The 27561-nt window shown below is 41.4% G+C and overlaps 3 protein-coding genes across 3 annotated transcripts; 1 reads left to right on the top strand and 2 right to left on the bottom strand.

Annotated features, from left to right (window-relative positions):
* Positions 1-1893: 1893 nt before the first annotated feature.
* Positions 1894-3926, bottom strand: ly6d (lymphocyte antigen 6 family member D). Its single transcript, XM_061827011.1, has 3 exons — positions 3797-3926; positions 2535-2639; positions 1894-2464 (listed from the first exon to the last, which is right to left on the bottom strand). The coding sequence occupies exons 1-3, from the start codon at positions 3843-3845 to the stop codon at positions 2385-2387; spliced, it is 234 nt and encodes a 77-aa protein (XP_061682995.1). The 5' UTR covers positions 3846-3926; the 3' UTR covers positions 1894-2384.
* A 2332-nt stretch (positions 3927-6258) lies between these two features.
* On the bottom strand, positions 6259-17038 carry LOC133504598 (P2X purinoceptor 5-like). Its single transcript, XM_061827009.1, has 12 exons — positions 16825-17038; positions 15285-15435; positions 15090-15161; positions 12559-12634; positions 11235-11331; positions 10111-10188; positions 9895-10033; positions 9687-9823; positions 9509-9602; positions 7720-7785; positions 7547-7629; positions 6259-7472 (listed from the first exon to the last, which is right to left on the bottom strand). The coding sequence occupies exons 1-12, from the start codon at positions 16959-16961 to the stop codon at positions 7424-7426; spliced, it is 1179 nt and encodes a 392-aa protein (XP_061682993.1). The 5' UTR covers positions 16962-17038; the 3' UTR covers positions 6259-7423.
* An 871-nt stretch (positions 17039-17909) lies between these two features.
* dhx40 (DEAH (Asp-Glu-Ala-His) box polypeptide 40) lies at positions 17910-27303 on the top strand. The gene is made up of 17 exons (XM_061827008.1): positions 17910-18250; positions 18361-18506; positions 18588-18707; positions 20095-20331; positions 20498-20564; positions 20644-20775; positions 20899-20998; positions 21078-21164; positions 21232-21414; positions 23372-23452; positions 23536-23693; positions 24573-24687; positions 24769-24877; positions 24961-25055; positions 26420-26489; positions 26581-26809; positions 26914-27303. Exons 1-17 carry the CDS (start codon positions 18079-18081, stop codon positions 27033-27035), a joined length of 2223 nt encoding a protein of 740 aa, XP_061682992.1. The 5' UTR covers positions 17910-18078; the 3' UTR covers positions 27036-27303.
* Positions 27304-27561: the final 258 nt, after the last annotated feature.

The raw sequence follows: 27561 nt of genomic DNA, 5'->3' as shown, positions 1-27561 counted from the left end.
CTCGTTGCAGTGTTTCTTCTGCGCTGGGAGCTGTGGTGGGCTATGGACCTTTTCCTGGCTCATGGGGCCTAAAATCAAAATTCAACAAAAGATGAGGCGTACTAAAGTGGACTGGTCAACTAATCGGTTCAAGACACACTTGCCATTTTATTTCTTGTTTCCTTGTCATGTGGGGATCTCTCACATAAAAAAAATATATTTAGAATATCACAGAAGGCCTGTTTTTGAGTTGTTTAGTTAATTGTGTTACACGGATATCAATCCATCCATTTTCTTCGCCGTTTATCCTCACGAGGGTCGCAGGGAGTGCTGGAGCCTATCCCAGCTGTCAACGGGCAGGAGGCGGGGAACACCCTGAACTGGTCGCCAGCCAATTGCAGGGCACGTCGAGACAAACAGCCGCACTCACAATCACACCTCGCGACAATTTACAGTGTCTAATTAATGTCGCATGTTTTTGGGATGTGGGAGGAAGCCGAAGCGCCCGGAGAAAACCCACACAGGCAGGTCCGGGTTTGAACCCGGGACCTCAGAACTGTGAGGCCAATGCTTTCCAGCTGATTCCTTATTCTTATTTCTTTAGAAATGTTCTCGTGTCAGTGTTGTTACTAATACTGCACTTCCTCACATCCTCCTCGTCATACTGATACTGCACGTTTCTTTGAACATTGCTCAGTCCAGTACCTTTCGCTTTCTGTCTCCGTTTTTGAGTGAATGCACAACAGGGTTTCGTATCTGCATCGCAAACAAAGAGTACTTTTTGTTGTTGTTGTTGTTGAACCGGTTCGACGTTTTTTTTTTTTCGTCACTGTTTTCATGTCCCCCCCCCCCTGTCTCTTGATAACAAGTGGAGGTTTCACTTTTTGCCACTCCCACTTCCCAGAACCACAAAAAAAAAAAAAATACAAGAATTAAGTCAAAATATTATGACTGTGAATGTGTCATTTTGCAAGGTTTTGATAAATGTAATAACACGAGCAACAATTCAAGAATAAAAGTAGTACAAGATAAAAGTCAAGATTTGGAAAAAGTCCGTTTAAATTATTAATTTTAAAAAAATATAAAACCGTTATCATTTTACAAGCATGGTTTTAAAGCAAGAAAGTGTTTGATTTATACAAAAATAAAGTTAGAATTAACCCCCACCAAAAATTAATTTGCAGAGAAAAATAATAATGTAATAGTATGGGATAAAAGGAAATTGTTGCCTTTTTATGAGAGAAGTCTGAAATTTTTCCAAAATGAAGTCGTATTATTGGGTTCTGAATTTAATGCTAATAAAGCAGTAATATTACAACGAAAAAGTCATCATTTTACAAGATTTAAGTTTCACCAACAAGTAAAATGGGAAAATATCTTGATTCCATGAGAACGTCAGAATTTCGAGAGGAAAGTAAAAATGTTTAAGTAGAAATATTACAAGATAATGTTCATAATTTTTTGACTTTGCAATTCATAAGATGAAAAAAAGTGTATAACTTAAATGAATAATGCTGCAGTATTGGAGAAAATGTTGAAATTGTACCAAATAAAGTTAAAATACGATAAAAAAAAAACGAGAATAAAGTCATAATTTACAATAACAGTTAATTTAGTCAGAAAATTAATTTATATCACGTCATATCATTATCCAAGCCACTTATCCTCACAAGGGTTACGGGAAAGCTGGAGCCTATCCCATCTAGCTTTGGGAGAAAGGCAGATTACACCCTGAAATGGTCACCAGTGAGTCACAGAGCAGATAAAATTAATTTATTTCAAAAGTAACAATAAATATTAAAAGAAAACAGTTGACTTTTAGAGAGTAAAACCGTTATATAATTGGTTATAATATTACAAAGAAAGCAATAGTATAAACAATCAGAAATGGATAATTGTGTTAAAATGAATACTGTTGAGGATGTTTTCAAATTCCAGTATAATTAAAAAAACAAAAAATTCAATTTCAGGTCACATCAACACCACGATCATTGTTAGCGATACTCCATATTATTCTCATAACGTTCACTTTTTTATTTATTATTAATGTTTCATTTTATTTCACTGTACCGCATACAAATTTGCACGAGACTTTTGAATTTAGTATTATTCTTTTTAAAGCCCTTTTAAAAAAATTCAATCTATTACAAGGCACGTTATCAGAGGACATCCGAAGGCGATACTGCGATTGGGAGACGTCTTTTTATTTTGACTTCAGCATTTCGGCGTTTCAAATCATAGAAATCGGTGATACACTAAGCATTATGAGCGAGGGATTAAATGGGCATGCGTGCATGCAAAATAAATCACAGCTCTTGACCGCCCGAGTGTCAAACAGAAGCGTGCGTTTGGTTTTTCTTCCTCCCGTGCTTTGGCCAATCAGAGACCAGAAAGCAGGAGCGGGACTAGCACAGGTCCACTTGACAGCAGGTCGTCATTGTGTCCTCATCGCACTCCTTTGCGCAGCCCCTGGTGACGTTATCTCCTGTAAAAATAACGTCAATTACTTCCGCGCGCCACTTTAAGGACTCGGAGGAGAAAACGGTCCGACAAACCCAAGCCGCGGATCTTGCAGAAGGTCTCGTTTTCCTTGCACGTTACCGCCGTCTTGCAATCATTTTGGTCTTCGCCTTCGCACGAGTAGCACTTCAGCGTGAGCACTAGTGACGAAAGAGCGAATGAAGCTCTTATTTATGGGTTATCCGGTGCCCTGTTATGGTTGCGCCCCGCCTCTCGTTGGAAGATAGCTTGGATAGGCTCCGGCAGGCCCGCGACCCCAATGAGGATAAGCGGTAAAAATGAATGGACAGATGAATATTACAAACAATCATGTTTTTTTTTTTCAATCATTTTAATCCTAGAATTAAAACTATGATTGTAGAGAACATAAAATGTACAAAAAAAAATTAAAATAAGTTAAATGATGGTGGCACGGTGTACAACTGGTCGGCACATCCACGTCACAGTTGAAAGGTTGTGGGTTTAAATCCTGTCTCTGACCTTCTTGTGTAAAGTTAGCACGTTTTGCCTGTGCCTGTTTTCTTCAGGTATGCAGTGACCATGACGCGTTATCAAACACCTAATAAATCCATCCATCCATTTTCTTTGCCGCTTGTCCTCACGAGGGTCACAGGGAGTGCAGTCGCCTATCCGAGGTGTCAACAGACAGGGGGCAGGTACACCCTGAATTGGTCGCCAGCCAATCGCAGGGCACATAGAGACAAACAGCTGCACTCACAATCACAACATGGGGCAATTTAGGGTGTCCAATTCATGTTGCGTGTTTTTGGGATGTGGGAAGGAACCGAAGTGCCCGGAGAAAACCCACACAGGCACGGGGAGAAGATGCAAACTCCACGCAAGTGGGGCCGGAATCGAACCCGGGTCCTCAGAACTGTGAGCCCATCGCTTTACCAGCTGCTCCACCGTGCCGCCAAATGTTATTTAATTTCCATTAAATTTCACATCACAATGATGTATCTTTATACTAGTAGTCTATCAGTAATCAGGAAGTCGACGTTCCTTCATAATTTATTCCATGTAAGTTTACCCATTTACATAAATTGTTTCAATACAGAAAAATTTAACATAATAAGCAAAGAAATATCAACATCAAAATAATATCATCGGCGAGAAGAAAATATTAACGAAAAATTAAAAAGTAACTTTTAATCCCTGAATTTTATCAACAGCTGGTCATACCTAATTGTATTTTATTAGTTATGTTCACGTTTAATTGACTTTTGATGTGGTCAACTTGTGAAATCGGATGTAACCGTTTGACATTTTTATGTATGATTATAAAATTGTGGCTCACCTTGAGTGCTACACAGCAGCAGCGTTGTGACCAGCACGACCGTCTTCATGTTGTCCCGACGCTGTCTCAATGTGGCAAAAAACGCAGCACTTATATTCCGTCGTATCGCCTTCTAAATCCCAAATTCACTTCCTTGTCTGCTCAATTCCTCTCCGGTACTTTGTTTTGGGGTTTTTTTTTTGTTCCAATTGTATTGTCCGCTGATTGGAATCTGCAATCAGATATGAGCTTTGGTGTGTGTCCTTTCGTAGGAATGAAGCAGTAAAAACAAGTACTTGGGTGTGTTCGAATGGATTCCAGGGAGATTCTTTCTTATATTTACCGTAATTGCCGGCCAATAAGCTACGACTTTTTTCACACGTTTATGCGGTCATGCAGGTAATTTGTGCATTTTTTTCTAACGGCCGAAAAGCGGAAAAGGTAAGAGTGAGACCGGTGGAATATATGTGCCGAGGAAGTGACTTTTACCGGCCCTGTTAGCGCTGGGCTGGCGTGTTACTGCCGTGTCTCAGTGATTTTTAACAATTTTTTTTTTTTTCCCAACCGGCCCTGTTAGCGCGGTGTTAGCGTGGCGCTGGAGTTAGCATTAAACTCTTTGTGTACCGTCTTTCTTTGTAAATATCTCGTGTTTCAATGTGGGCACTTGCCGAGGAAGTGACTTTTACCAGTATGTTTTCTTTTAAGCGGCCCTGTTAGTGCTGTGCTAGGGTTAGCGGTGTGCTGCTGTCTTACTGCTGTTTCTCTGTGATTTTTACTGGTGTGTTTTTTTTAACCGGCCCTGTTAGTGCCGCGCTAGCGTGTTGCTGCTGTGTTACTGCCGCCTCTCAGTGACTTTTACCGGTACGTTTTTTTTTAACAGGCCATGTTAGCGCTGTTCTACCATGTTGCTACTGTGTAGCTGCCGTGGCTGATTCTTTTTTTTTACCGGTATGTTTTAGTTTTTTTTACCAGGGCTCTTCGTGCTACCGTGTTGTTGCTATGTTAGGCTAATCTAAGGTATTAAAACTTTGAAAACTCAGTGTGTGCCGCGCTAATGCTAACGCTAGCGTAAGCGTTAAACTCTGTGTACCGTCTTTCCTTGTAAATATCTCGTGTTTCAATGTGGGTTTCAATGTGGGCACTTGCGGCTTTTACACATGTGCAGCGTATGTGTGTACCAAATGGTATTTCCTTTACAAATGTACTGGGTGAAGCTTATTATCAGGTGCACTCTGGAGGCCGGAAATTACGGTAAATTTATTGCAATTTAATAGTACATGGTAGGTGAGAGTATGGCATGGCTCTACCACTACAGTATACTGTCTACCAAGGGTGTCAAACTAATTTTTCCACAGGCCACATTTTGGTTCCGGTTTCCCTCGGAGGGTCCGTTATGTGAAACAATACAAATATTTAATCATCTCATCATATTTATGATCTACTTTTGGAATCAGAAATTAATGTGTTTTTTGACTATTCATGTTTGGCAACACAAAAATGCTTCTAATATCTCAACTTTATCATTTATGATGCATGATGAATTTTTTTTGGTACAGATTTTTAGAAGAATCACTGAAATTGACGCTCTAGATTTGGCTTCGTGAGTCACATAAAATCATGTGGTGGGCCGGATCTGGCCCCCGGGCCTTGGGTTTGACACCTGTGCTGTATACTGCAATATGTTACTGTATGACAGTAGTTTTCAGACTGGGGTCAGAGCGACATGACGGGTGGGGGGTGCGCAGATTGTTTCAGAACCCACACCCGTTTACATTTTTCAGCCCTCCCCTCCCCCGATCCCGGATTTACAATTCTCAGCGCGACCCGCTTCAAAATTCTCATCAAAAAAAGTGCATGACATTTCATTTTAATAAGAATGATGGGTTTTAACAAGACAGTTGAAGCATGGAAGAATTGAATTTACAATTTTTGCGATCATAAAAAAATTGAAAATGAAATTATTTGATGCCAAGTGGATTTCACATAAAAACGCTTGCAATGTGAAATGTTTGGCATCATCATTACACTTAAAGATCAGAATCTGTTTTTTTTTACCTCTTGTTTTATGAATACTATGGGCCAAAATTAGTATGTGACATTGATTTGGTCTGATATTATGACCTGACCCTCATGAGGATAAGCGGCAAAGAAAATGGATGGATGGATGGATGGATGGATACTCCCCATCAATTAGTAAAGGATCGTAAAAATTATACCATATGTTGACTCAGGGTGGCACGGTGGAGCGGCTGTAAAACGTTGGCCTCACAGTGCTGAGGACCCAGGTTCAAATCCCAGCCTTCCTTTGTGGAGTTTGCATGTTCTCCCTGTGCCTGCGTGGGTTTTCTCCGGGGAATTCAGTTTCCGCCCATAACCCAAAAACATGAATTAATTGGACATTCTAAATTGCCCGTAGGTGCGAATGGTTACCTCTCTCTATGTGCTCTGCGATTGGCTGGCAACCAGTTTAGTGTGTACCCCGACTCCTGCCTGTTGACAGCTGGGATAGGCGTGACCCTCATGAGGATAAGCGGCATGGAGACATAAATTAAATTTTTGCCATCAATTTATTATTTATTTGAATTTCTTTTATACCTTTTATGATATTTGTATAATGAATATTTGTCACACTAAAACTTAACTGAAAACCTGTATTTATAAAAATAAGATAAATATTCTAATTTTATTTGAAATGACTTACATTTTTTACTTATGTAACTCAACACTCAACAGTGGTCGTTGGCGAGCTTTGACACTTGGATTTTAACTGCTTTTTTTTTTTTACACTTGGAATAAATTGTTAAACTACATTGTTTGCCATCCATAACTGACCGCAATAATCGGTGATTTGGTTATTTGTGCAGAAAGTGGAGGTACTGACTCAACATAGAAAGGGAAGCAGCGCTTCGAGCGACTCAAAGCGACCGATCGAGTGACATCTCCTGGCAAGGAGTGGAAAATAACAGGAAAGCCGAGATTGCTATTTTCAAAAATTGTGTTTCTCTCGATTAAGCAGTGTACACACATATTCAATGTTATTGCCCGAAAATATTTATTGGGCTGCATGAAATGAAATGTTGGACCTTCGGTCTGACCGCAGCCACCCCTGGCCACCACGTAGCTTCGCCCCTGCACAAAGCGAAAATCTCTGAATGTGTGATTATCAACATACCGTGGCCTGGAAGTGCAATATAAAAAAAATTGTCAAACTATCAATCGCGAGTCTCTATGCCCAAAGATCTCCGTCGCAGTACCACTGACCTGCGAGACGCAGCATCGTGCCACAGGGCATCCAGATACCTTCCATCCATCAATTTTCTTTGCCGCTTATCCTCACAGGGGTCGCGGGGAGTACTGGAGCCTATCACACATGCCATCAGGCAGGAGCCAGGGTACACCCTGAACTGGTCGCCAGCCAATCGCAGGGCAAATAGGGACAAACAGTCGCACTCACCTAGGGACAATTTAGAGTGTCCAATTAATGCATGTTTTTGGGATGTGGGAGGAAACCGGAGTGCCCGGAGAGTAAAATCCACGCAGGCACGGGCAGAACATGCAAACTCCACGCAGGGAGGGCGGGGATTGAACCCTGATCCTCAGAACTGTGAGGCCAACAATCTACAAAAGTTAAACTATTAAGACGCCAGACTAGTTTTCCCGTCTGACTTCACGGAGGTTGCCAGCGGCTGTTGACTGCCTGCGGACCAAAAATCGACATTAGCATAACATCAGTGGTGTGGAAAGTAGTTGAAAAGTATCGGAAGCAGGTACTTGGATCCTTCAAACTTCCTCTCCCGATAAGCGGTACCGTTCTTCATGATGTACAGAAGGATCATGTCACAGCAGAACACTCCCTGTTCAGTCCAAATTTGCATTCTGTCACGCGTGTAAAACAAATTCATGAAAAAAATAATAATAATAATAAGAAAAGAGTTTTTACTTACTGCGCCCATTAAAGCTAAACCTGAACCGAGACTGATGGCTGTCGGGACAATAGTGAACATTCCAGCCTACGAGCGACAGGACAGTTCATTAAGCCACACTCCTTTGCGACAGTTACATACAGTACATGTATGCGTGTACTAATTATATTGTGAGGTTTTTTTTTTGTACTTTCTGGTAAAAATTGTAAACCAATATATTTTTTTAAATCATAAGGTGTGATAAATGCATAGTAATAAATGGTAATTTTTAAAAAAAAATCTATTCGGAGGCGATTGAAAATAAATGTTGACACCGTGAGCTAAAACTATTATGAAATAAAACATTTAAAAAATGTGTAGTAATTTTTTTTGTTATTAAATGCATCAATATAAAAAAAATTAACATTTTAATGAACTTTGTGATTTTTAAGACTTTTTATAATTTAGAAAAAAAAATCAATATATATCAGTGTGTTATGTGTTTTTTTCTACATTTTACTAATACCATTAAATATCACATCGAAATGATACATGGTATAATTTTACAATTAAGAAATGTTTTCCCTCCCTAATAAACTCCATTTTGAAGACCAGATTAGTCACCAAATGTGCTCATTATTCAATCAAGAAGTTCTTCAATAATTATTTAAGTTACATGTTGACTTTATCATTTTTGCAGGTCTTGTATGTTTAACAACATAAATTGATTTAAAAAATGAAATATTTTATCGTCCAACAGTGCCTGCCACACGACTTTATAAAAATAAACACGCACAAAAATTTATCTAACACAATAAAATTGTGGTGAACTGCTTACTGACAAAAAAATAATCCAAATACATTTGTGGTTCTGCATTAAAAATAAAACAACACCCAATGATATTTTCTTCTTCAAACATAAAAACCTTGTTTGATTTTTTTTTAAAACACTATTTTTGTAAATTCAACGCCAAGAACATCAAAGCGCTAAAAAGAGCGGCAACCTGACCATAGAGTAAGTAAAAGTTACAAGTTGACGTTAGCATTTGTGCAGGTCTTCTATGTTTATCCAACATTACCATATTTATCATAATAAAATTTATTTAAAAATGAAATATTTAATTTTCAAACAGCGCCTGCCACAACTTTTTAAAGTTAGTTAAACACGCACAAAAATGTACCTAACACAATAAAATTGTATGGAGCTGCTTGCAGGCAAAAAAAATAAATACAAATAATAATCCAAATACATTTGTGGTCCTGCATTAAAAATAAAATGACATCCAATGATATTTTCTTACCAAATTTCTTTTACTTACTTTTTTGTAAACACTTTTTTTTGTAAATTCAACGCCCAGAATATCAAGAAACTAAAAAGAGAAGCAAGTTGACCATTGAGTAAGTAAAGATTACAAGTTGACTTTATCATTTGTGCAGGTCTGGTATGTTTATCCAACATTACCATATTTATCATAATAAAACAAATTTTAAAAATGAAATATTTCATTGTCAAACAGTGCCTGCCACAACTTTTTAAAGTTAGTTAAACACGCACAAAAATGTACCTAACACAATAAAATTGTATGGAACTGCTTGCTGAGAAAAAATAATAATAATCCAAATAGATTTATGGTTCTGCATTAAAAATAAAATGACACCCAATGATATTTTCTTACAATTTTTTTTTTTACTTACTCTTTTGTAAACACTTTTTTTGTGAATTCAACGCCAAGAATATCAAGAAGCGAAGAAGAGCAGCAACTTGACCATAGAGTAAGTAAAACGCAAAATAATTTCATGCATGCATGTGACACCGATACATTTTGCTTACCCTCCCGTTCACCATGATGTTAAACCGGACTCCGTAGACTTTGTACAGGGATCGGTAACTCTCGCCTGCGGCGTTCTTGTAATAGCGAGCGTGTCTGTTTGAAAGTTGAAATCGTACTATTAGCACACATTTACAAGCAAAAGTATGATCCATTTTTTTTTCTTGAAGCGGAATTAACCTAAAGTTAAATCCCATCGCGACGGTCTGGTTGTTGGCAGCGATGTCCTGGCGACTGAATCGGTACTGTGGGTGACACTCGGAGTAACCTTTGTCAAGGTCGCAGTCCCACCTGATCTGGATGCCGATGGAGCCACCCTAGTGCGAAAAAATACTTCCATTTATTCTTGGACCTGATAACAAGACGTAATAATAATGACAACGCTCACAAATGTTGCCATGTCGTCGAAGCTGTATCCTGCTCGTGCGGTGATGTCTCCCAGGCGAAAGATGGGGCAGTATGGATGGAGTTTTTCATCGTATCTGCAGTTCAGATAGGACACGTCTGCAGTCTCCAGAATGTTGGACCTCAGAGCACAAAGCCGGCACACTGGTACAATGCGTGTACACTTTTAACGCACTTTCGTACGTGATGGAGAACTCACTTGGAAAACTGGAATTTGGGAAATTGGATGAAATTCTTGATGTAGATGCTGAAGTTTTCTGCGTTTGTCAGCAGGGATCTGTTACAAAAGAACAAAGGCGTGAGAGTCCAAACATTTGATTTAATTTACGGCCGATAAGCCGCGACTATTTTCACACGTTTTCAACCCCGCGGTTTATGCGGCGATCCGTGCAGTTTTTTCTAACGGCCGCAAGGGGAACTGGTGGAATATATGCGCGGAGGAAGTGATTTTTACCCTAACCTCATTATTGCTTATTTAAAGTTATTCTGCACTTATGTTAATTAAAAAAAAAAAAAAAAGGTTTACAAGGCTGGGGGCCAAGTCACGACAGATACGGGAATGCACTCCCAACCTAGCATACTCTACTAGGCTAAAGGACATTTTTTTAAGCAAAAAATAAATACATTTCTTAAATTATTTTATTATATAATGTATTTACACTATACATGTATCTCTACTATGTAGTTTATTATCAGGAAGAGCTTCAAAAAATCGCTTAAAATTTTTTTTTCAAGCTTGGAACGCATTATTTCATTTTCCATTCATTGTAATGGGAAAACATGCTTCGGTTTTTGAACATTTTGGTTTTCAACCAGCCTTCTGGAATAGATTGTGTTAGAGAACCAGGGCACCACTGTACCGGGTAAGGCTTATAAACAGGTGCGCTCTGTAGGCCGGGAATTACAGTATTTTTTTAATATCCAGTACATATATACAATCTAGGTTTGGGAGCAGGCACCGTGGCGGGTAAGTGGTTAACACTTCTGCCTCACATTTCTGAGATTTGGGATTCAAATTACAGCTCCGTATTTTGGCTTTCCCACACTTTCCAAAAATACGTGTACACTACGTTAGCATACTTGGAAATTAGGTGTGAATATATATATATATATATTTTTTTGGGGCAATATCGGCACTGACATTGACCGGCATCCAGTCCGAGTCAAATGGGATCATCCAATGATCACGATGAACCCAATAAGGACAAGCACTATAAAAAAGAAAAATTCATAGGTTTGGATGCCTGAGTGGTGTTAAATCCAACAGAGCTAAGTGGAAAATAATAAAAAAAAATATTACAAATAAATATTACAGTGTCTTACTGCGGTTTAAACTTTCTTTCAACAGGACACCAGCCAAAGATTTCACAGGTTCCAGTGGAGTTTTCATGTGAGCGTAAGCATCGTCCACTCATAATTCCTTTGGGAAAAAAAAAAAAAAACATATATATATATATATATATGTATTATATATATATATATATATATATATATATATATATATATATATATATATATAAATTTTTTCCTCCATCATATTGTATAGCTGAATCAGAACTTGACGAGCATTCTGGACAGACTGCGTTCAAGCTAAGAGGTTTTTATCATTCATCAGGATTTAACAACATTTTTTGAGCCATGGTACATATTTTTTCTCAGAAGATTCTCTTTGCATAACAAAAAAAAATTTCACCAAAACTATATAAAGTATTATTATCACTTCTAAAATTTTCACCTTCTAAAATGGAGCAGAAGAGCATTCATCGTAATTTCCGTCATATAAACCATGACTTTTTTCACAAGCTTTCAACCCTGCTGTTTGTGTGGAGGTGCGGCCAATTTGTGCATTTTTTCTAACGGCTGCAAGGGCGCACTCGAACGGAAAAGGTAAGAGTGACAACGGTGGAATATATGTGCAGAGGAAGTGACTTTTACCGGTATGTTTTTTTTTTATTAGCGCTGTGCTAGCGTGTTGCTCCTGTGTTACTGCCATATGTCAGTCATTTTTACTGATATGTTTATTTTTTTTTAAACGACCTTAGTAGCACCCCGCTAGCGTTAGCGCCACGCTAACGTCTTTTTGTTGTGGTACTGCCGCATCTCAGTGATTTAGGTATGTTTTTTTTAACTAGCTAGGGATGTGCTACCGTGTTGCTACTGTGTAGCTGCCGCGTCTGTTTTTTTTTTTAACCATTATGTTTTTTTTTTTTAACCACCCCTGTTCGTGCTACCGTGTTGCTGCTATGTTAAACTAAGCTAAGGTATTCAAACTTTGAAAACTCTTTCTGTGTACCGTCTTTCTTTGTAAATATGTGGGCACTTGCGGTTTTTACACAGATGCGGCTTATGTATGTACCAAATGGTATTTCCTTTACAAATGTACTGGGTGAGGCTTATAATCAGGTGCGCTCTGTAGGCCGGAAATTACGGTAATTGTTTTGCTTGTCCTTATTTGTTACTGCCATAGATAAATGACTGAAGATACATTATTTGTATTAAATAGAGCATCATTTTTGCACCAATTCAGTGAAATTGAACAATCAGAAATGTATCACTCACAAGTACAGATGATGTGTATTTTCTTGAACTAGTTTTGTGGCTTATAAGGGGTGCTCTATTGTACCATAAACACCGAGGAACGTCCTACCGTGACCAGCCACCACTAGTTTTCCTTCTTCACAGTCATCGTCCTCCTGACACTTTCCATCCAGGACTTTAGGGCTCTAAAACACAACAAAGACCAAGCGTTTCAATTCATTTAAATCAGGGGTTGTCGGGTTTCAGCCCAAGTCCGACCCCACGTGAACCAAACTGAAACCAAGTATATGTTCTGTTTCAATTAAGATTAGCTTTCAAAAAGAGAGGACACATTTTTTAAACTTAAATACAGGCTTATGGATCCATTTTGATGATCCATCCATCCCTTTTCTGGATGCATATCCATCCATCCATCTGTTTTCTGAGCCGCCTATCCTCACAAGGGTCGCGGGAGTGCTGGAGCACATCCCAGCTATCGTCAGGCAGGAGGCCGATGTGCCCTGCGATTGGCCGACAACCAGTTCAGGGTGTAATCCACCTCCTGCCCGGTGATACCTGGGTTAGGCTCCAGGACTCCCGCGACCCTTGTGTGGATGAGCGGCTCAGGAAATGGATGGATGGATGAAGCGGAACATGTATGTCAATTACATGTATACATGTATTAAAGTAATTTAAAAACACGACCACTGAACACACGTGTGATCTTGTGTCTAGTATTTGTCCATGTTTAGCAGTAGAGTTCATGTATTGTACGTTCGATGTTTTTGTTGATTTGGATTGAAAATTTGAGGTTTTTTTTGTCCAAAAAAGCAAAACTGTTTCAGGGCCCATCACAGCTTTTCCCCTCGCAGATGAGATACTGTGTATAAGTGCCACATCGCTTTGTTTAACCGCAATTTGATTCATAAGGACAGAACTAAGTAGGCGGACGCAAATGTACACAAGCGCAGCGACTGCACGGCACTGCTGCATGTTTTTTTGTTTTTTTCTCGGCTGCTGGCAGGATGACGGCAGTGAGTGTGCATGCCAGGAGCCTTTTGGAAATATGCAGCTCACTATTAAATGAATAGCTGTGTAATGGTTACATATGTACAGTATGTGCCGCTTATATGTATCTATAAAAGCCCCACACAACTAATGATACCACTGATGTGGCCCATCAACCATACTTTTCCCACCCCTACGATAAAGTGTCCAACGCGACGAGTCTGTCCAGAATAGTTTCCAGATGATCAGGCGTCAAGAGCGCAAATAAAATAACGTGAAGGCAAACACTCCGCGACAGCTCGGCGCAGACGCAAGCGGTGAGGAGTTATGGGCAAAGTACACAGTGACCTGCTGGTACAGGGAGTCCTCGGTCTACGACTGAGATCCGTTCCGAGAATAGCGACTTAACTCGAATTTCGACTTAAGTCGTATTCCAGCATTAAAGTCAGAATTTACAATCAAAATACTCTGTATAAAAAAAAAATACATTGAAATAAACGAGATGACGTACGTACTTAGCATTACTGCTGAGAGGTGGATGGAGAAGAAGAAGAAGGGGAGGCTGTGCTTAGATATTGCGAAGGAACCTGGTCCTCAATCCTCTCCATCTCGACAAGTGTCAAAGAATCTCAATTTGTGATCATTGTATCCGACGTAGGAACGGAACCCTTCACCTGCGCTAAAATACGGGCTTTGTCTTTAATAATTGTCACCACGGTCGACCGATTGAAGCCTTGTTGGTGTTGGCGTCTCTCCTTTCTCCGATCTTTTTATGATCTTCAGCTTCGTTTCCACGGTCATGGATTTTCTTTTGGCAGCAGATGCATTGCTAAAAGACAAAGCTTTCTTCTTTGGGGGCATAATGTCTTAAAAAGGAGGGCAAAAAAAAAAAAAAAATGGGAAGATACTCCCAGCGCACAAACACGAACAAGCAATAGCCAGACAAAAAAGCGGACCGGGGACGATCTAAAAGTCTAAAATCGACGAGACTCACTTCCCAGGCACGCAAACTCATCCTCCCTCTGCACATTCATCTGTGTCGTCAGTCCATGGTGAGTGGATTTATTTTGCTGTCCACAAGTTTTGTTATCAGCCGTTTAATTTTTTTTTGCCCTTGTTAGCAATGTTAAAATGTATGACACACGAGGTCGACTTGCCTCGGCTACGTTTTCCTTTCTCCACTTTTGTTGCTTTGTTTTTAAAAAAAAATTCAGCAATTCAGTTGATGCATACACTTGAATGTCAAAATCCATCCATCCATTTTCTTTGCCGCTTATCCTCACAAGGGGCGCGGGGAATCCCGGAGCCAATGGCAGCTGTCCACGGGCAGGAGGCGAGGTACACCCTGAACTGGTCGCCAGCCAATCGCAGGGCACACAGAGACAAAGAGTCGCACTCACAATCACACCTAGGGGCAATTTAGAGTGTCGAATTAATGTTGCATGTTTTTGGGATGTGGGGGGAAACCAAAGTGCCCACCCGGAGAAAAGCCACGTAGGCACGGGGAGAACATGCAAACTCCACACAGGCAGGTCCGGGATTCGAACACCCGGTCCTCAGAACCGCGAGGCCAATACTGTACAGCTTTTCCGCTGTGCCGCCCCAATGATGGTCAATATTTGAAAATATGACAAACTTGCGAGATATTCATACCTCAGCACAGTATCCAAGCTTCTGATTGGGCGTCTCGAGGAAATTGGTGATAACAAAAAGACCAGCTTCACCCTGCATGGAAAGCAAAATATGGCATTCGATGAAAATATTCTGTTCCATTATATTCAAAACGTTAGGTTAGCTTTTGCTGATGATGATCTCCACCTGCCTGAGGGTGTGTGTGTGTGTTTTCACCTGGGGTGGGATGACATAGTCCTCCGGCCCCCACACCAGCACGCCCGAATCGGTGCTGTTGGTCACCGAGACCCCCTTGAGTTTGGTCATGACGGTGCTCTGGATGGCCTCGTCTTGCTCCTGGTAGCCCTTCTTGCTCAAGAAAACCCACCTGGGAACGGGGAGGGAAAAATTCAAATGCTGCGATTGCGCTTTCATCCTCATCTAACGCAATTGCACAAGTCATTATTAATTATTATTATCGGACAACGCATCGATATAAAAATGTGTCCTCGTTTGGGTTTCAGCGGGCGACGTTGGGCGAGAGGCCGGATCGACATTTGATTGGTCACATGTTGGTAAGTGGTGGCACGGTGGAGCAGCTGGAAAGCATTGACCTGAGAGAGTACTGAGGTCCTGGGTTCAATCCCGGACCCCGCCTGTGTGGAGTTTGCATGTTCTCCCCGTGCCTGCGTGGATTTCCTCTGGGCACTCCGGTTTCCTCCCACATCCCAATAACATGCGACATTAATTGGACAGTCTAAATTGCCCATAGGTGTGATTGTGAGTGCAACTGTTGTCCGTCTCCATGTGCCCTGCAATTGGCCAGCAACCAGTTGAGGGTGTACCCTGCCTGTTGACCGCTGGTATAGGCTCCAGCACTCCCCGTGACCCTTGTGAGGATAAGCAGCCAAGAAAATTGATGGACGGATGCTGGTAAGCAGTTTTGTCTTCAATGAACCGCCATATCCAAATGCCACACAGGAGAACCGAACCCAGAACCGCTCAACTGTGAAGCAGAAGTGCCAACCATGCCTCTACCATGCTGCAGAAAAGAAAAAAATTATGTGTATTGAAATTAGAAAATATGATGTCATGTTTGGTCACTGATGGTGTAGTGGTACACACGCCTGCCTTTGGTGCGGGCAGCGTGGGATTGATTCCCGCTCGGTGATGGTGTCGGTGTCTTCCCTGCGACTGACTGGCGACCAGTCCAGGGTGTAGTCCGCCTTTCACCCATAGCTTGCTAGGATAGGCTCCAGCTTTCCCGTGACCCTTGTGAGGATAAGCGGCATGGAGAATGACATGAATATCATATCAAAAATACACCGTGCCGCACCTCACAAATCCATCAATGATATGATTCAATTGTAACTTTTAAAAAACATATATTGCACACAAACAAGTTTTTTTGTCACGTGTCATGTCATTATCCAAGCCGCTTATCCCCACAAGGGTTGCGGGAAACCTGGAGCCTATCCCAGCTTGCTTCGGGCGATGGCGGACTACACCTTGAACTGGAAGTTTTTTTGGTTAGTGAGTGGAGAAAAAAAATGACACTCATCTCACTACAATTAATCATAAAGGTTAGACGAGTGATTGATTGTTGGTTAGACAGATAGATACTTTATTCCTGCACAGCATATATTATATAAATACAAAATAATGTGTATGTAGAAACTACAGGAGATTATCATATTATTTTTCAGATCCGCAAATGTCCCCCCCCCCCCCCCCCCCATATATGGAAACTCACGGCTCACCCGAGACCGTCACTTACCCAACAATGTAACCGATGATAGATAACTGGATGAGTCTGTACAAAATGCCAACTTTTTTATTCTCGGCCACGATGTATTTTTCCGTTTTGTAGTCCAAAAGGGAGAGAAGTCGTCCTTTGCAGCCACTCGCGGCCATCGCGCGATCGTCGTCCCGTCAAGAAATGAGATGCTCGAGCAACTCTCCAGTAAGGCAAAAACTCGCTCCGGGCTCATCTCCGCTCCTGCTGCAGGATGGCACCCAGTCTCACTACCTGCCCTGTTCTGTGCTTTTGTGCAATCACATTGCGATGATTATGTTTTTTTTTTGTATGTTTTTTTTTTTTTTGGGGGGGGGGGGCAACCTCGAGACGTCATCTCCACCGCGCATTTAGTGGAGCAATTTATACCAAATTTTGTTTTTCAAATGTCTTCAGGATGTTGTTCAAATCTTATTGTTTATGAGCTCACGTGTGCCAAAATAAATGTTACTGTCACCATATTATTTAACGATTAGTCAGGAATATGTAAAATGTTGCTTGAGTCCAAAAAGGTGGAATTAATTTCATTGAAATGAATTATTTTTTTAAATCTATTTTAGTACTCTGAAACTCGAGTTTAAACGTGCCTAATCATTATTATATATTATGAGCACAATCTAATCAAAAAATAAGTTATTTTTATTTCAAAGGCAGCAGCGATTCAGAGAATGCTGCAAAATCTCTGTTTTACTCTGAACTTAAACGACAACAACTACCAAAAACTAACTAAAGAAAGACAAAATAAAATGCCATGTAAACCGGGCATATTTTAAAGAAGGTAAAAATTAATTTCCATCAAAGAGAAATTTAATAAGCGATTTGACACCTTTTCATTTTTCTGTTCTTTTTCTCGCTCACTCACAAGATTTATCCCTCGGACGTTTCTATCTTAATTATGTTTAATTTTTCGTTAGGAGTTCTAGGTTTTTTACTGTGCGTTGAGTTCATCTCCACATTGGTACTGTTCTGTAAGAGTATTTTTATTATGTTTGCTTTATACATTTGTATTATTGCATATAACAAAGGCGTTTCCGCTCATTCTGATCACGTGTCTACCAATGGACCAATAGGAACACACACGGAAGTGTTTGCGGATGTGACTGTGAGCGTGTCGTTTTTTGTTGACAACTTCATTTCATCATTATAAAGCTGTTTTAGGGCACACTATCAAACGATATAATCGCCTTTTACTTATTTTTTTTTTTTTTAGTTACGGTAATAACCTCCGGACCAGTAATGTCCAAATCGACAACGAGGCACCCGAAAGAAAACGAGTCGAAACAGTTGCCAATCTACAAGCATAAAGCTAAACTGGTCCAGGCCGTGAAGGAGAGCACTTTCTTGTTGGTCACGGGTGAAACTGGCAGTGGAAAAACCACGCAGCTTCCACAGTATTTGTACCAAGCAGGTAAGCCACCTTGTTATAACTGTTATTGTTATTTAGCTGACGGGAAATCAGGGGCAACATGTGGACCAGTCTATCTTGCGTGGTGTGTGATCGTCACGTTTCCTTCCCAGGCTTTTGTAAAAATGGCAAAATTTGCATCACCCAGCCCCGCCGGGTCGCTGCCATCACGGTGGCTCAGAGGGTTGCCCATGAGATGCAGTGCACGCTGGGAAGAGAGGTGGGCTACCAGGTGCGCTTTGACGACTGCACAACACCGGTGAGACACCAGCACGTTGGCACCCTTTGCATGCAGTCTTCTGAGAAAATGTGGTGTGAAGTTACGATTTCATTGTGACAGGATACCGATGTGAAATATATGACGGATGGCTGTTTGTTGAGAGAAGTCCTGGCAGACCCTGGACTTTCCCACTACAGCGTTGTGGTCTTGGATGAGGTCCACGAACGAAGCCTCAACACTGTGAGTAAGCACATCCTCGATAGCAGTGCACGAGTATCAGGGCCACAATGAACATATAGAGTAAAGTTAAGTGTACGATGTGGATAAAGTGGGAATTTTAAGGAGTGAATTTCTTTTTTTTTCCCACTGTGGTCCTTATACTCCTTCTTACTCTTATCAGGCGGCATCTATAGACTGTTTTCGACTGACGTCACACATCTTCAAGATGAGAACGCGGTCGCCATTTTGGTTTGGTGAATTCCGAGTAAACAAATGTAACTAAGCAGGAATCATTTCAGAAAGGCGAATGAAGGGGGGCCCACTGCTACGTTATCGGTTGCTCAAATGAAAGTGGGCGTTGTAAAGCGCCTTTCTTTCGACTGCCAGCTGTGATCAAGAACCAGTGCGAGAAAACGGAGCAGTTAGCAACCAAACGGCGACAACTGCGGCTGTCTTGTATTAGCAGAGCCGATCTAGCAGCCAAGTCATTCCCTTATGTCAGCATTTGCTCAGAGCATTTTGTTCTTGGTAAGTATTGGATACCTTTTAGAATTTCCCACCTACTTAGCAATAACTAAGTTCTGTGAGGGAGAAGTATTCTTTCGTAATACTCGTGTGTGAATGCATTGCATGCCTCCAGAATCTGTATTTCCTGTTTTATCATAATAACTTTGCAAAAACGAGTTGCCGCACTGTTAGCTGTTTCCCGAGTTGAGTTAAAAATGTAGCCGTGGAAGTGGAGAAAGAGTTGCGGGCTCCACTTGGGACTCGGCCTGGTCAAACCTCTCTCTCGCTCCCTCTCAGTGACAAAAACAAAAATAATAATCAACATAATTTAACACAACGCTGACTGTAATCACGCGGTACGTATTTAAATTGCACTAACCTTAGCAGTATGGCGATACGGGTTGCTTATAATGGATACTGCAGCATGATGAAACCGAGCCATTGATGAATCGGTTGTAGGCCTCCAGACCTTTGTAATTCTTTACTTTGTCCGTGGTATAAGCGCTTGTCGAGAAGAGGAGAAAGTTGACGATGTCTGGATAGGTTACCGACGCCCGCATTTGTGTGCTCCATTTGTGTTTCTCCAAGGCATACGGGTCGATATTGTCGATCAAAGCGCACTTCTTGTCGTAACGGTTTCTTGAAACAACATCTAACGAGCCCCGATAACTTTCCAAAGTCTTTTTAGCCGACATGTGTGACTTTTAACAGCCGCACAAACATTTGTGTAACTCCGGTCTGTATGCAAAAGCCATAGAGTTGAACAACGCGTCAGTAGAGTGAACCCATCCAAGACGGCCAGGTGACCCGGATGTAGTCACGTGGTCGAAAACAATCTATAGTGACAATTTTGAGCCTTCAAATGATTCTTACAGTTAACTAAAGTGTCTTTCCATCACAGGACATCCTCCTGGGCTTACTGAAGAAGGTTTTTTCCAATCCGTCTGAAGCTATGAGGGGCCGAGCTGTCCCACTGAAAGTGGTGGTGATGTCGGCCACCATGGAAACAGACAAGCTTTCGGCTTTCCTTGGCGACTGCCCCGTATTCGCTATCCCGGGGAGGACTTTTCCTGTCGCCTGCACATTTGGCACTGCTGTGGGACCTAAAGATCTACAGAGCACGGGTTATGTGAAAGAGGTACCATGCTGAATTTAATAATGCAACAAAATATTATCTTGCCCCTCAAAATTGTACCAATTTTGCAGCATTTGATTTTGGAGTACTTTTCTGCCAGTGGGCCTTAAAGTCTTGTTGTCTTTGTAAAGATTAGGAATATTTATAAAGCCTCTATGTCACACCACAGGTTGTGACTCTGGCTCTGGACGTTCACACCAGTGAGAAGGCCGGTGATATTTTGGTGTTTTTAACAGGTCAGATACGCCGATGACTTGAAGTGTGGATCTGAAGCCCGTTGGGACCCAAATATATTGATCTGTCCGTGTTTGACAGGTCAGTCGGAGATCGAGCGGGCGTGCGACTTGCTGTTTGAAAAAGCCGAGTCTATAGACTACCGCTACGACGTGCAGGACAAAACGATAGATGGGCTCCTTATTTTGCCCCTCTACGGTTCCATGCCGACTGGTAAATGCGTACGACTGCCGCCATGCTCTTTTCTTTGATCAACAATGTGAAATTGCATTTTCGAATTGCAGAAAGTCGGGATATGACTGTATGCTGTCTTATCCTTCTTTGTCCTCTTTCCAGAGCAACAGCGCCAGATCTTTCAGCCTCCTCCTCCGGGAATAAGGAAGTGCGTAGTGGCCACCAACATCGCCGCCACATCCCTCACCATCAACGGCATCAAGTGAGCGCGCCGCTTTTCTGCATCCGCACTCTACTGAGCCAAGAAAGATGGCGCTAAAGTCGCCACGTTGTGCTTTCAGGTACATCATCGACAGCGGCTTTGTGAAGCAACTCAACCACAACTCCAGGGTGGGCATGGACATTTTGGAAGTGGTGGCCATTTCAAAGTGAGACACATCTCCTTGACGAGTTTCCAATAACAGATTCATTTATTCGGCCATTTCCTGCCGTTAGGAGTGAAGCTCAGCAGAGGGCAGGCCGAGCTGGGAGAACCTCAGCCGGGAAGTGTTTTCGCATCTACACCAAAGAGTTCTGGGAGGAATGCATGCCCGAATATACAATCCCTGAGATCCAGAGGACGAGTCTGACTGCAGTGGTCCTCACACTCAAGTGCCTGGGTATTCATGATGTCATTAGGTAATGTGACTCTCAGTTCAAATGCAATCAGCGTGTGAGAGTTGTAACTAAGTCGTAAAACCTGTAGAAATACCAATTGTAGATCAATAACAACACCTCTGTCCACTCAGCAAAGCAAAAACTAACATAATTTCCGGCCTACAGAGCGCACCTGATTATAAGCCTAACCCGGTATATTTGTGAAGGAAATACCATTTGGTACATACATAAGCCGCACCTGTTTAAAAGCCGCAAGTGCCCACATTGAAACAAGAGATATTTACAAAGAAAGACAGTACACAGAAAGAGTTTCCAAAGTTTTAATACCTTAGCTTAGCTTAACATAGCAACAACATGGTAGCATGAACAGGGTTGGTAAGAAAAAACATACCGGTTAAAAAAAAAAAAACAGCCACGGCAGCTACACAGTAGCAACACGGTAGCACAGCACTAGCAGGACTGGTTAAAAGAACATACCTAAATCACCGAGATGCAGCAGTAACACGGCAGAAACACGCTAGCGCGGCGCTAACAGGGCTGGTTTAAAAAAAAAAACCACACCGGTAAAAATCACTGAGACAAGGCAGTAACAGAGCAGCAACATGCTAGCACAACGCTAGCGCAGCGCTAATAGGATCGGTTTAAAAAAACATACCAGTAAAAATCACTGAGACACGGCAGTAACCGCAGCAACACACTAGAGTGGTGCTAACAGGTCCGGTTAAAAAGAAAAACATACCGGTAAAAGTCACTTCCTCGGCACATATATTCCACCTGTCTCACTCTTACCTTTTCTGATTGAGTGCCCGCTTGCGGCCGTTTGGAAAAAAAAAAAATGCACAAATTAGCCTCATCACCGCATAAGCCGCAGGGTTGAAAGTGGCCGGAAATTACGGTCCTCATGCTGTGATGACTGTCCTTAACGTCAGCTAAAAACTGAGGCTAAACTTTGCACCTCCTTGGCATATAACAATCTTAAAACAGTCGAGGTGTATCACTTCAAAATACTTCCTTGACACCAATTACAAGTCTCCTTTGAGCCAGAATGTTCACGGCATTTGTGCCATCATTTTTAACGGGCACACCAATTACGCAGAGCTGCAAATAGCTGAGTTTTTCATCAAACACTTGACAATAGATTCCACATAAAAAAACAAAAAACACAAATAGATAAAACTTTCTATAACTGTCCATTCATGCCTTTAAGTAACATTTTAACTTTCCTAAATGTTATTCAAGTTTTAAAATAAACAATGTGTTATGAAACCGTAATGAAGTAAAACAAATCACACTTTGAAATTGAGAGGGTACAGGACGGTGGTTTTTTTAATGTATTAATGGGTATGGTTGCCATTAAGTATTTTGAAGTGTGTGATAAAATGTACAAGCACACAAAACGGGAACATTTGAATTTTGGTTCTATATGTATGATTACACTTTTTCTCTTTTTTTCCTCTTTTCAATCACTTGTACCCTTCTGTTGTTGCATTGCAAAAAGACAAAACAACTTAAAAAATAAAATAATATCCTTAAGAAAATGGGTTCTTAGCCTGCTTGCTCAATACAGCCACTCTGTTCATTATTTGGCCCACCGAGCAATTACAATAAAAATATGATTTTTATAGATATATTTTGGTGTAATTTGACCGTTTTTCTTATAATGGGTTATTTGAAATGTGTTTTTTAAAATCCAAATTCACCCCATCAATTGACTGACAGTTTATAAAAACAGTAACACACAAAATATTTGAAAATGTTCACCTATTTTTTGTTTGACAAAATGCAATTTAAAGTGAGAATCAATGTTATATTAAAAGATAGATATATTTTGTACTTCATCTACTGCCCCATGTGTTCCTTTAAAAAAAACAGATGCTCATCTACCCCTGCTTGAAACGCTCTTAGCAGTCTGAGTCTTGCTGTTGTCTCGCATTTTCGACAGTTGTCATTGCTTCCGTCCTCCATTTTTCTCCCAAAGGTTTCCCTACCTGGACCCTCCGGAAGAGAGGTTTACCCTTGAGGCGCTGAAACAGCTTTATCAGTTTGATGCTATCGACAGGTTTGTTTCTGCACTCTTGGCTTGTTTTTCGTATCGTTAGCGCAACGCCGTCGGTCGTTGACAGGCGCTGTGTTGTCTGCTAGGAGGGGCCGAGTGACTCACCTTGGGGGGCTGATGGTGGCCTTCCCCCTCCACCCAGGCCTCACCAGAGCCCTGCTCAAAGCTGCCTCGCACGGCTGCCAGGACCTGCTGCTCCCCGTGGCTGCCATGTTGTCTGTAGAGAATATCTTCATACGGCCTGGTAATATTATTCGGCAACAACGTCGGTCACTCACATTTGAAAAAATGTACGGGTGTGGTCCACCAGTCATGCCCGCAGATATAAAGTTGCGGGTGGGCGTTCTGTTTTGTAATTATGAGTGTACGCCTTTTAAGAGCAGAGGGGGGCGGTGTCAGGTCAACTAGGAACTAGAAGTAGGCTGAGCAGCTGAGACCGTGTACCTCCGTGTTGGGGAAAAAAAAAAAAAAGACGTCAGGCTGTGGTTTACAGCGCTGGATCGTTTTTTATGTGCGCCGAGAGTGTGAGACAAGTGCACAATTGCGCAGTGGTGCAGCTTAGAGGGAACATTGGTCAAGACTACACAAAATAAGCGATGTCTTTCAGTATCTATGTATTTCTACTAGTAACAAATTCAGTTGTCGTACATTCCCGTGTTTAAAGTTTTGTAACCCATTGGTTAATAATGTCAGTTTAGCTTACAGCTAAAGTTGCCGATTATTTTTCTCCGTTTGTTTCTCGCTATTGCTTGATCAAGCCTTCTCTACCATCCCATATGACAAAATTCTCACAGTGTGCAGGATTATTTCTGATGTTGTTGATGTCGGAATGGTATCGGTATTGGCCAAATTTCAAGGCTACAATATAGTATCGGATAAGAAGTGAAAACTTTGAACCGGAACATGGCTGGCCTTTACACTCCTTGTCCAAATTTTGGTAACAAGTGTCACCAACACCAAAAAAAAAAAAAAAAAAAAAGGCAAAACAAGCACACAGAGTTAATCCTTTGAATCGCTATACCGAGGTCTCAAAAACAGACTTTTTTTTCTTTTGTGGTTATTTGATCAGATTGAAAAAAATTTGATATTTTTTACTCTAGTGTGCCCGCTCCATGTCGTCTAGGTCACCCTGAGAAGCAGAAAGAAGCCGACAAGAGTCATCGAGCGCTGGCAGCCAATAGTGGCGGCATAAATGACTTTGGCACGCTTCTTAGTGTGTTTCAACAGTGTAAAGACAGGTACTGATTAATTGCTGCAGGAAAATGAGAAACGTTTCTACGTTATAATATTCTGCACAAAATGTATTTGGCGCTCCACAGCGAAAGACCCTCAGTGTGGTGCAAGGATAATTGGATCCACTGGAGGGCGCTCAAAACGGCCTTCAGTGTGGAGACTCAGCTCCGTGACATCCTCCTTCGCCTGCAACAGGTACTTTTAGGCACTTATTTGAATTTATTCTTGTTTTTTTTTTTTTTTTTTACCTCATATTAACCTCACGTTTATCATTCCAGAGGAGAGATTTCCCTGTGGAGAAATTTGACGGCAATAAAAATGAACTCTTTCGACGGTGTCTGTGTTCAGGGTACTTCACCAATGTTGCCAGAAGGTAATATGAAGACGGAATGCCAGTCATTCATATTTAATGGCTGTTTGAGATTAAGATCTGTTATAGTATTTCGAATAATCTGTTTTAAAGTCCAAAACTTTCGGCACTATAAAAACATGATTGAACTGATGATAATGTTAGCCATCGTCTCTCCCGCCATAGTTAAAATGTGTAAGGTGTCACTCAAAATGCTTATTCCTGCCAAATTGCTCAGATTGCATAGATAACTTTAATTCATATTTCACTTTTACTGAGGCACCAAAGAGACAATATTACATCCCAAATAATATAAAAAGTTGGTTTGGCAAAACATGTTCCCTTTAAAGGTCCACTGTCATGAAATGCATGATTTTTATTATGTTATTAATGAAAAAACGGCAGCCGGTATGAACCCAGCCGTTTTTTTTCACCACAAAACATGATTTTGACATTTATGGCTTTTTGTCACTCCCGCCATGAAAATCCTCTCGAGGGATTTGTTTTCGAGAAGAAACAGGAAGTGACGTACAGGGCAGTGGCGCGCTCAGGCGGCCTCGTATGTTTCCATTAGTTTTACCTGCGGGAAGGTAGCACGTTGTTCCTTCGTGTTAGCCAAAATGCTGGCTTGTTGTATTGCTGGATATTGCTCAATCACTCGGGAGGATGGATTTGCTCTTCATACTTTACAAAAAGACCCAGTTTGTCATGGAAAATGGATTGCACAGGTGCAAAGGACGAGAGCTTTGTGGGTTCCAAATGACAGGTAGGTGTGCATAGAGCTACTAAAAAAAAAACAAAAAAAAAAAAAAAACAATACTTGGCACGGGGACGTCATCCGTAAATCAGGGTTGCTAAATGTGTCAATCTGCCACCCCGGCTGAAGCCGTGATCGGCAGTAGCTCATCTCCAACGCGGAGGTGGATTGGCCGGGGCGTCGTCGTGCTCGTAGGCTGCGTTGTTTATCGCCGCCGCGGAGGTGGATCGGGCGGGGAGGTGGTTTGGCCGCAATCCGGATATCATCTAAAAATGGCTTGAAACGAAAGGGTAATATTGCCCCGGTCACTTCACTCGGTTGTGAGATGATCTTTTCTTCGAAAAGAGCTTCCGTGTCCCACAGTAAGGGCCACGGCGTCTTCTCATTGGCAAATGTCCAGGGTGACATCACGGACAGAAGATGCAGCCAATATGACGACCACTTGAATGTCGAATGAGACTTCCGCAACTTTGCGCTCTCCACTCATATTTATTTTTTGTATAGACATTGAAGTGAATAACGTTATGTGTATTTTTCAATGCAATATCTATTTTAGAATGTTTCTGGGCATGACACTTGACCTTTAAAGTAGACCGTTATTATTCAGATTTTTTTTCTTTCCGTGTTGTAGATCTGTTGGAAAGGTGTTTTGCACAATGGACGGTCACGGGTCCATGGTCCACATTCATCCTTCATCATCGGTAATATTTTTCAAATGTATTTCTTAGTATTAAACCTCAAACCCCGATTCCACTGTAACTGGTATCCTCTGCGTTGCCTTACTCCTCCCAGCTGTTTGACAAGGAGATGGAGCTGGACTGGATTCTCTTCCACGACATGATGGTCACGTCACGGGTGTACGTCAGGACGGTATGTCCCATCCGATATGAGTGGGTGAAGGACCTGCTGCCAAAACTGCACGAGGTCGACGTTTACGAACTAAGCAGCGTGGCAAGAGAAGAAGTCACCGATGAGGAGGTGGCCAAGTGGGAGACGAGAGACGCTGCCAAGAGGCAATCAGGTCTTCGAGATGGCTTTTGAATCCACCCATATTTTCTTTTTAGGGAATTGTTATTTTATCACACGCGTTCACTGTCGGCATGATTTGTTTTTTTTTTCCCCCAGAGCTTTCCGGCGAAGATGCCCTGAAGAAGGTGGAGAAGCGAAACGACGAAAGGAGCGTCAGCGACGCACGTGCTCGCTACCTGCAACGGAAGCAGCAAAGACAACTAAATAAAGCCCTCTGAGGGTGTGCTGAGTTGTCTCACTCGTGAGGATAAAGAGGATACTAGTACAAGGACAATTCTGAACTAGTAGGATCACGAATAAATGGTCAAACGGGTTGCCATATGCTTGGACAGAATAGACCTCATTCGCAATGTCAGCAATGCTGTTGTGGTATTATTATTATTTTTATTACATTCTGACAATAAATATTTTTGATACATTTTAAATAATTCTTACGCATCCCTTCATTTTATGAAGTGCCCATTTTATTCACCAAGGGTATACATTCATTATAAGCGTCCAATGAAAATCCGCCCACGTCACAGCAATGGATACGAATGTGCCGCTGAATTTAATTCTGCTCTGTTTTTGATGCACACTCGTTTCAATCAATGCAGAATTATCGTCAGAATAGTGGATTTTTTTTTTTAATAAATCGCTCGGAAATTACTTTGTCCAGCCCCACCTTTGTGGTATCACAGATAAATAATATTGTGAACATACCGTCCTAGGGTACGTTGACAAATTCATTTAAGATTGTGGGGG

The sequence above is a fragment of the Syngnathoides biaculeatus genome, chromosome 8 (assembly GCF_019802595.1).
Source record: "Syngnathoides biaculeatus isolate LvHL_M chromosome 8, ASM1980259v1, whole genome shotgun sequence".
In the NCBI taxonomy this organism is placed as follows: domain Eukaryota; kingdom Metazoa; phylum Chordata; class Actinopteri; order Syngnathiformes; family Syngnathidae; genus Syngnathoides; species Syngnathoides biaculeatus.
Note: the sequence above shows the minus strand (reverse complement) of the source record. Positions and strands in the feature narration are given on the sequence as shown.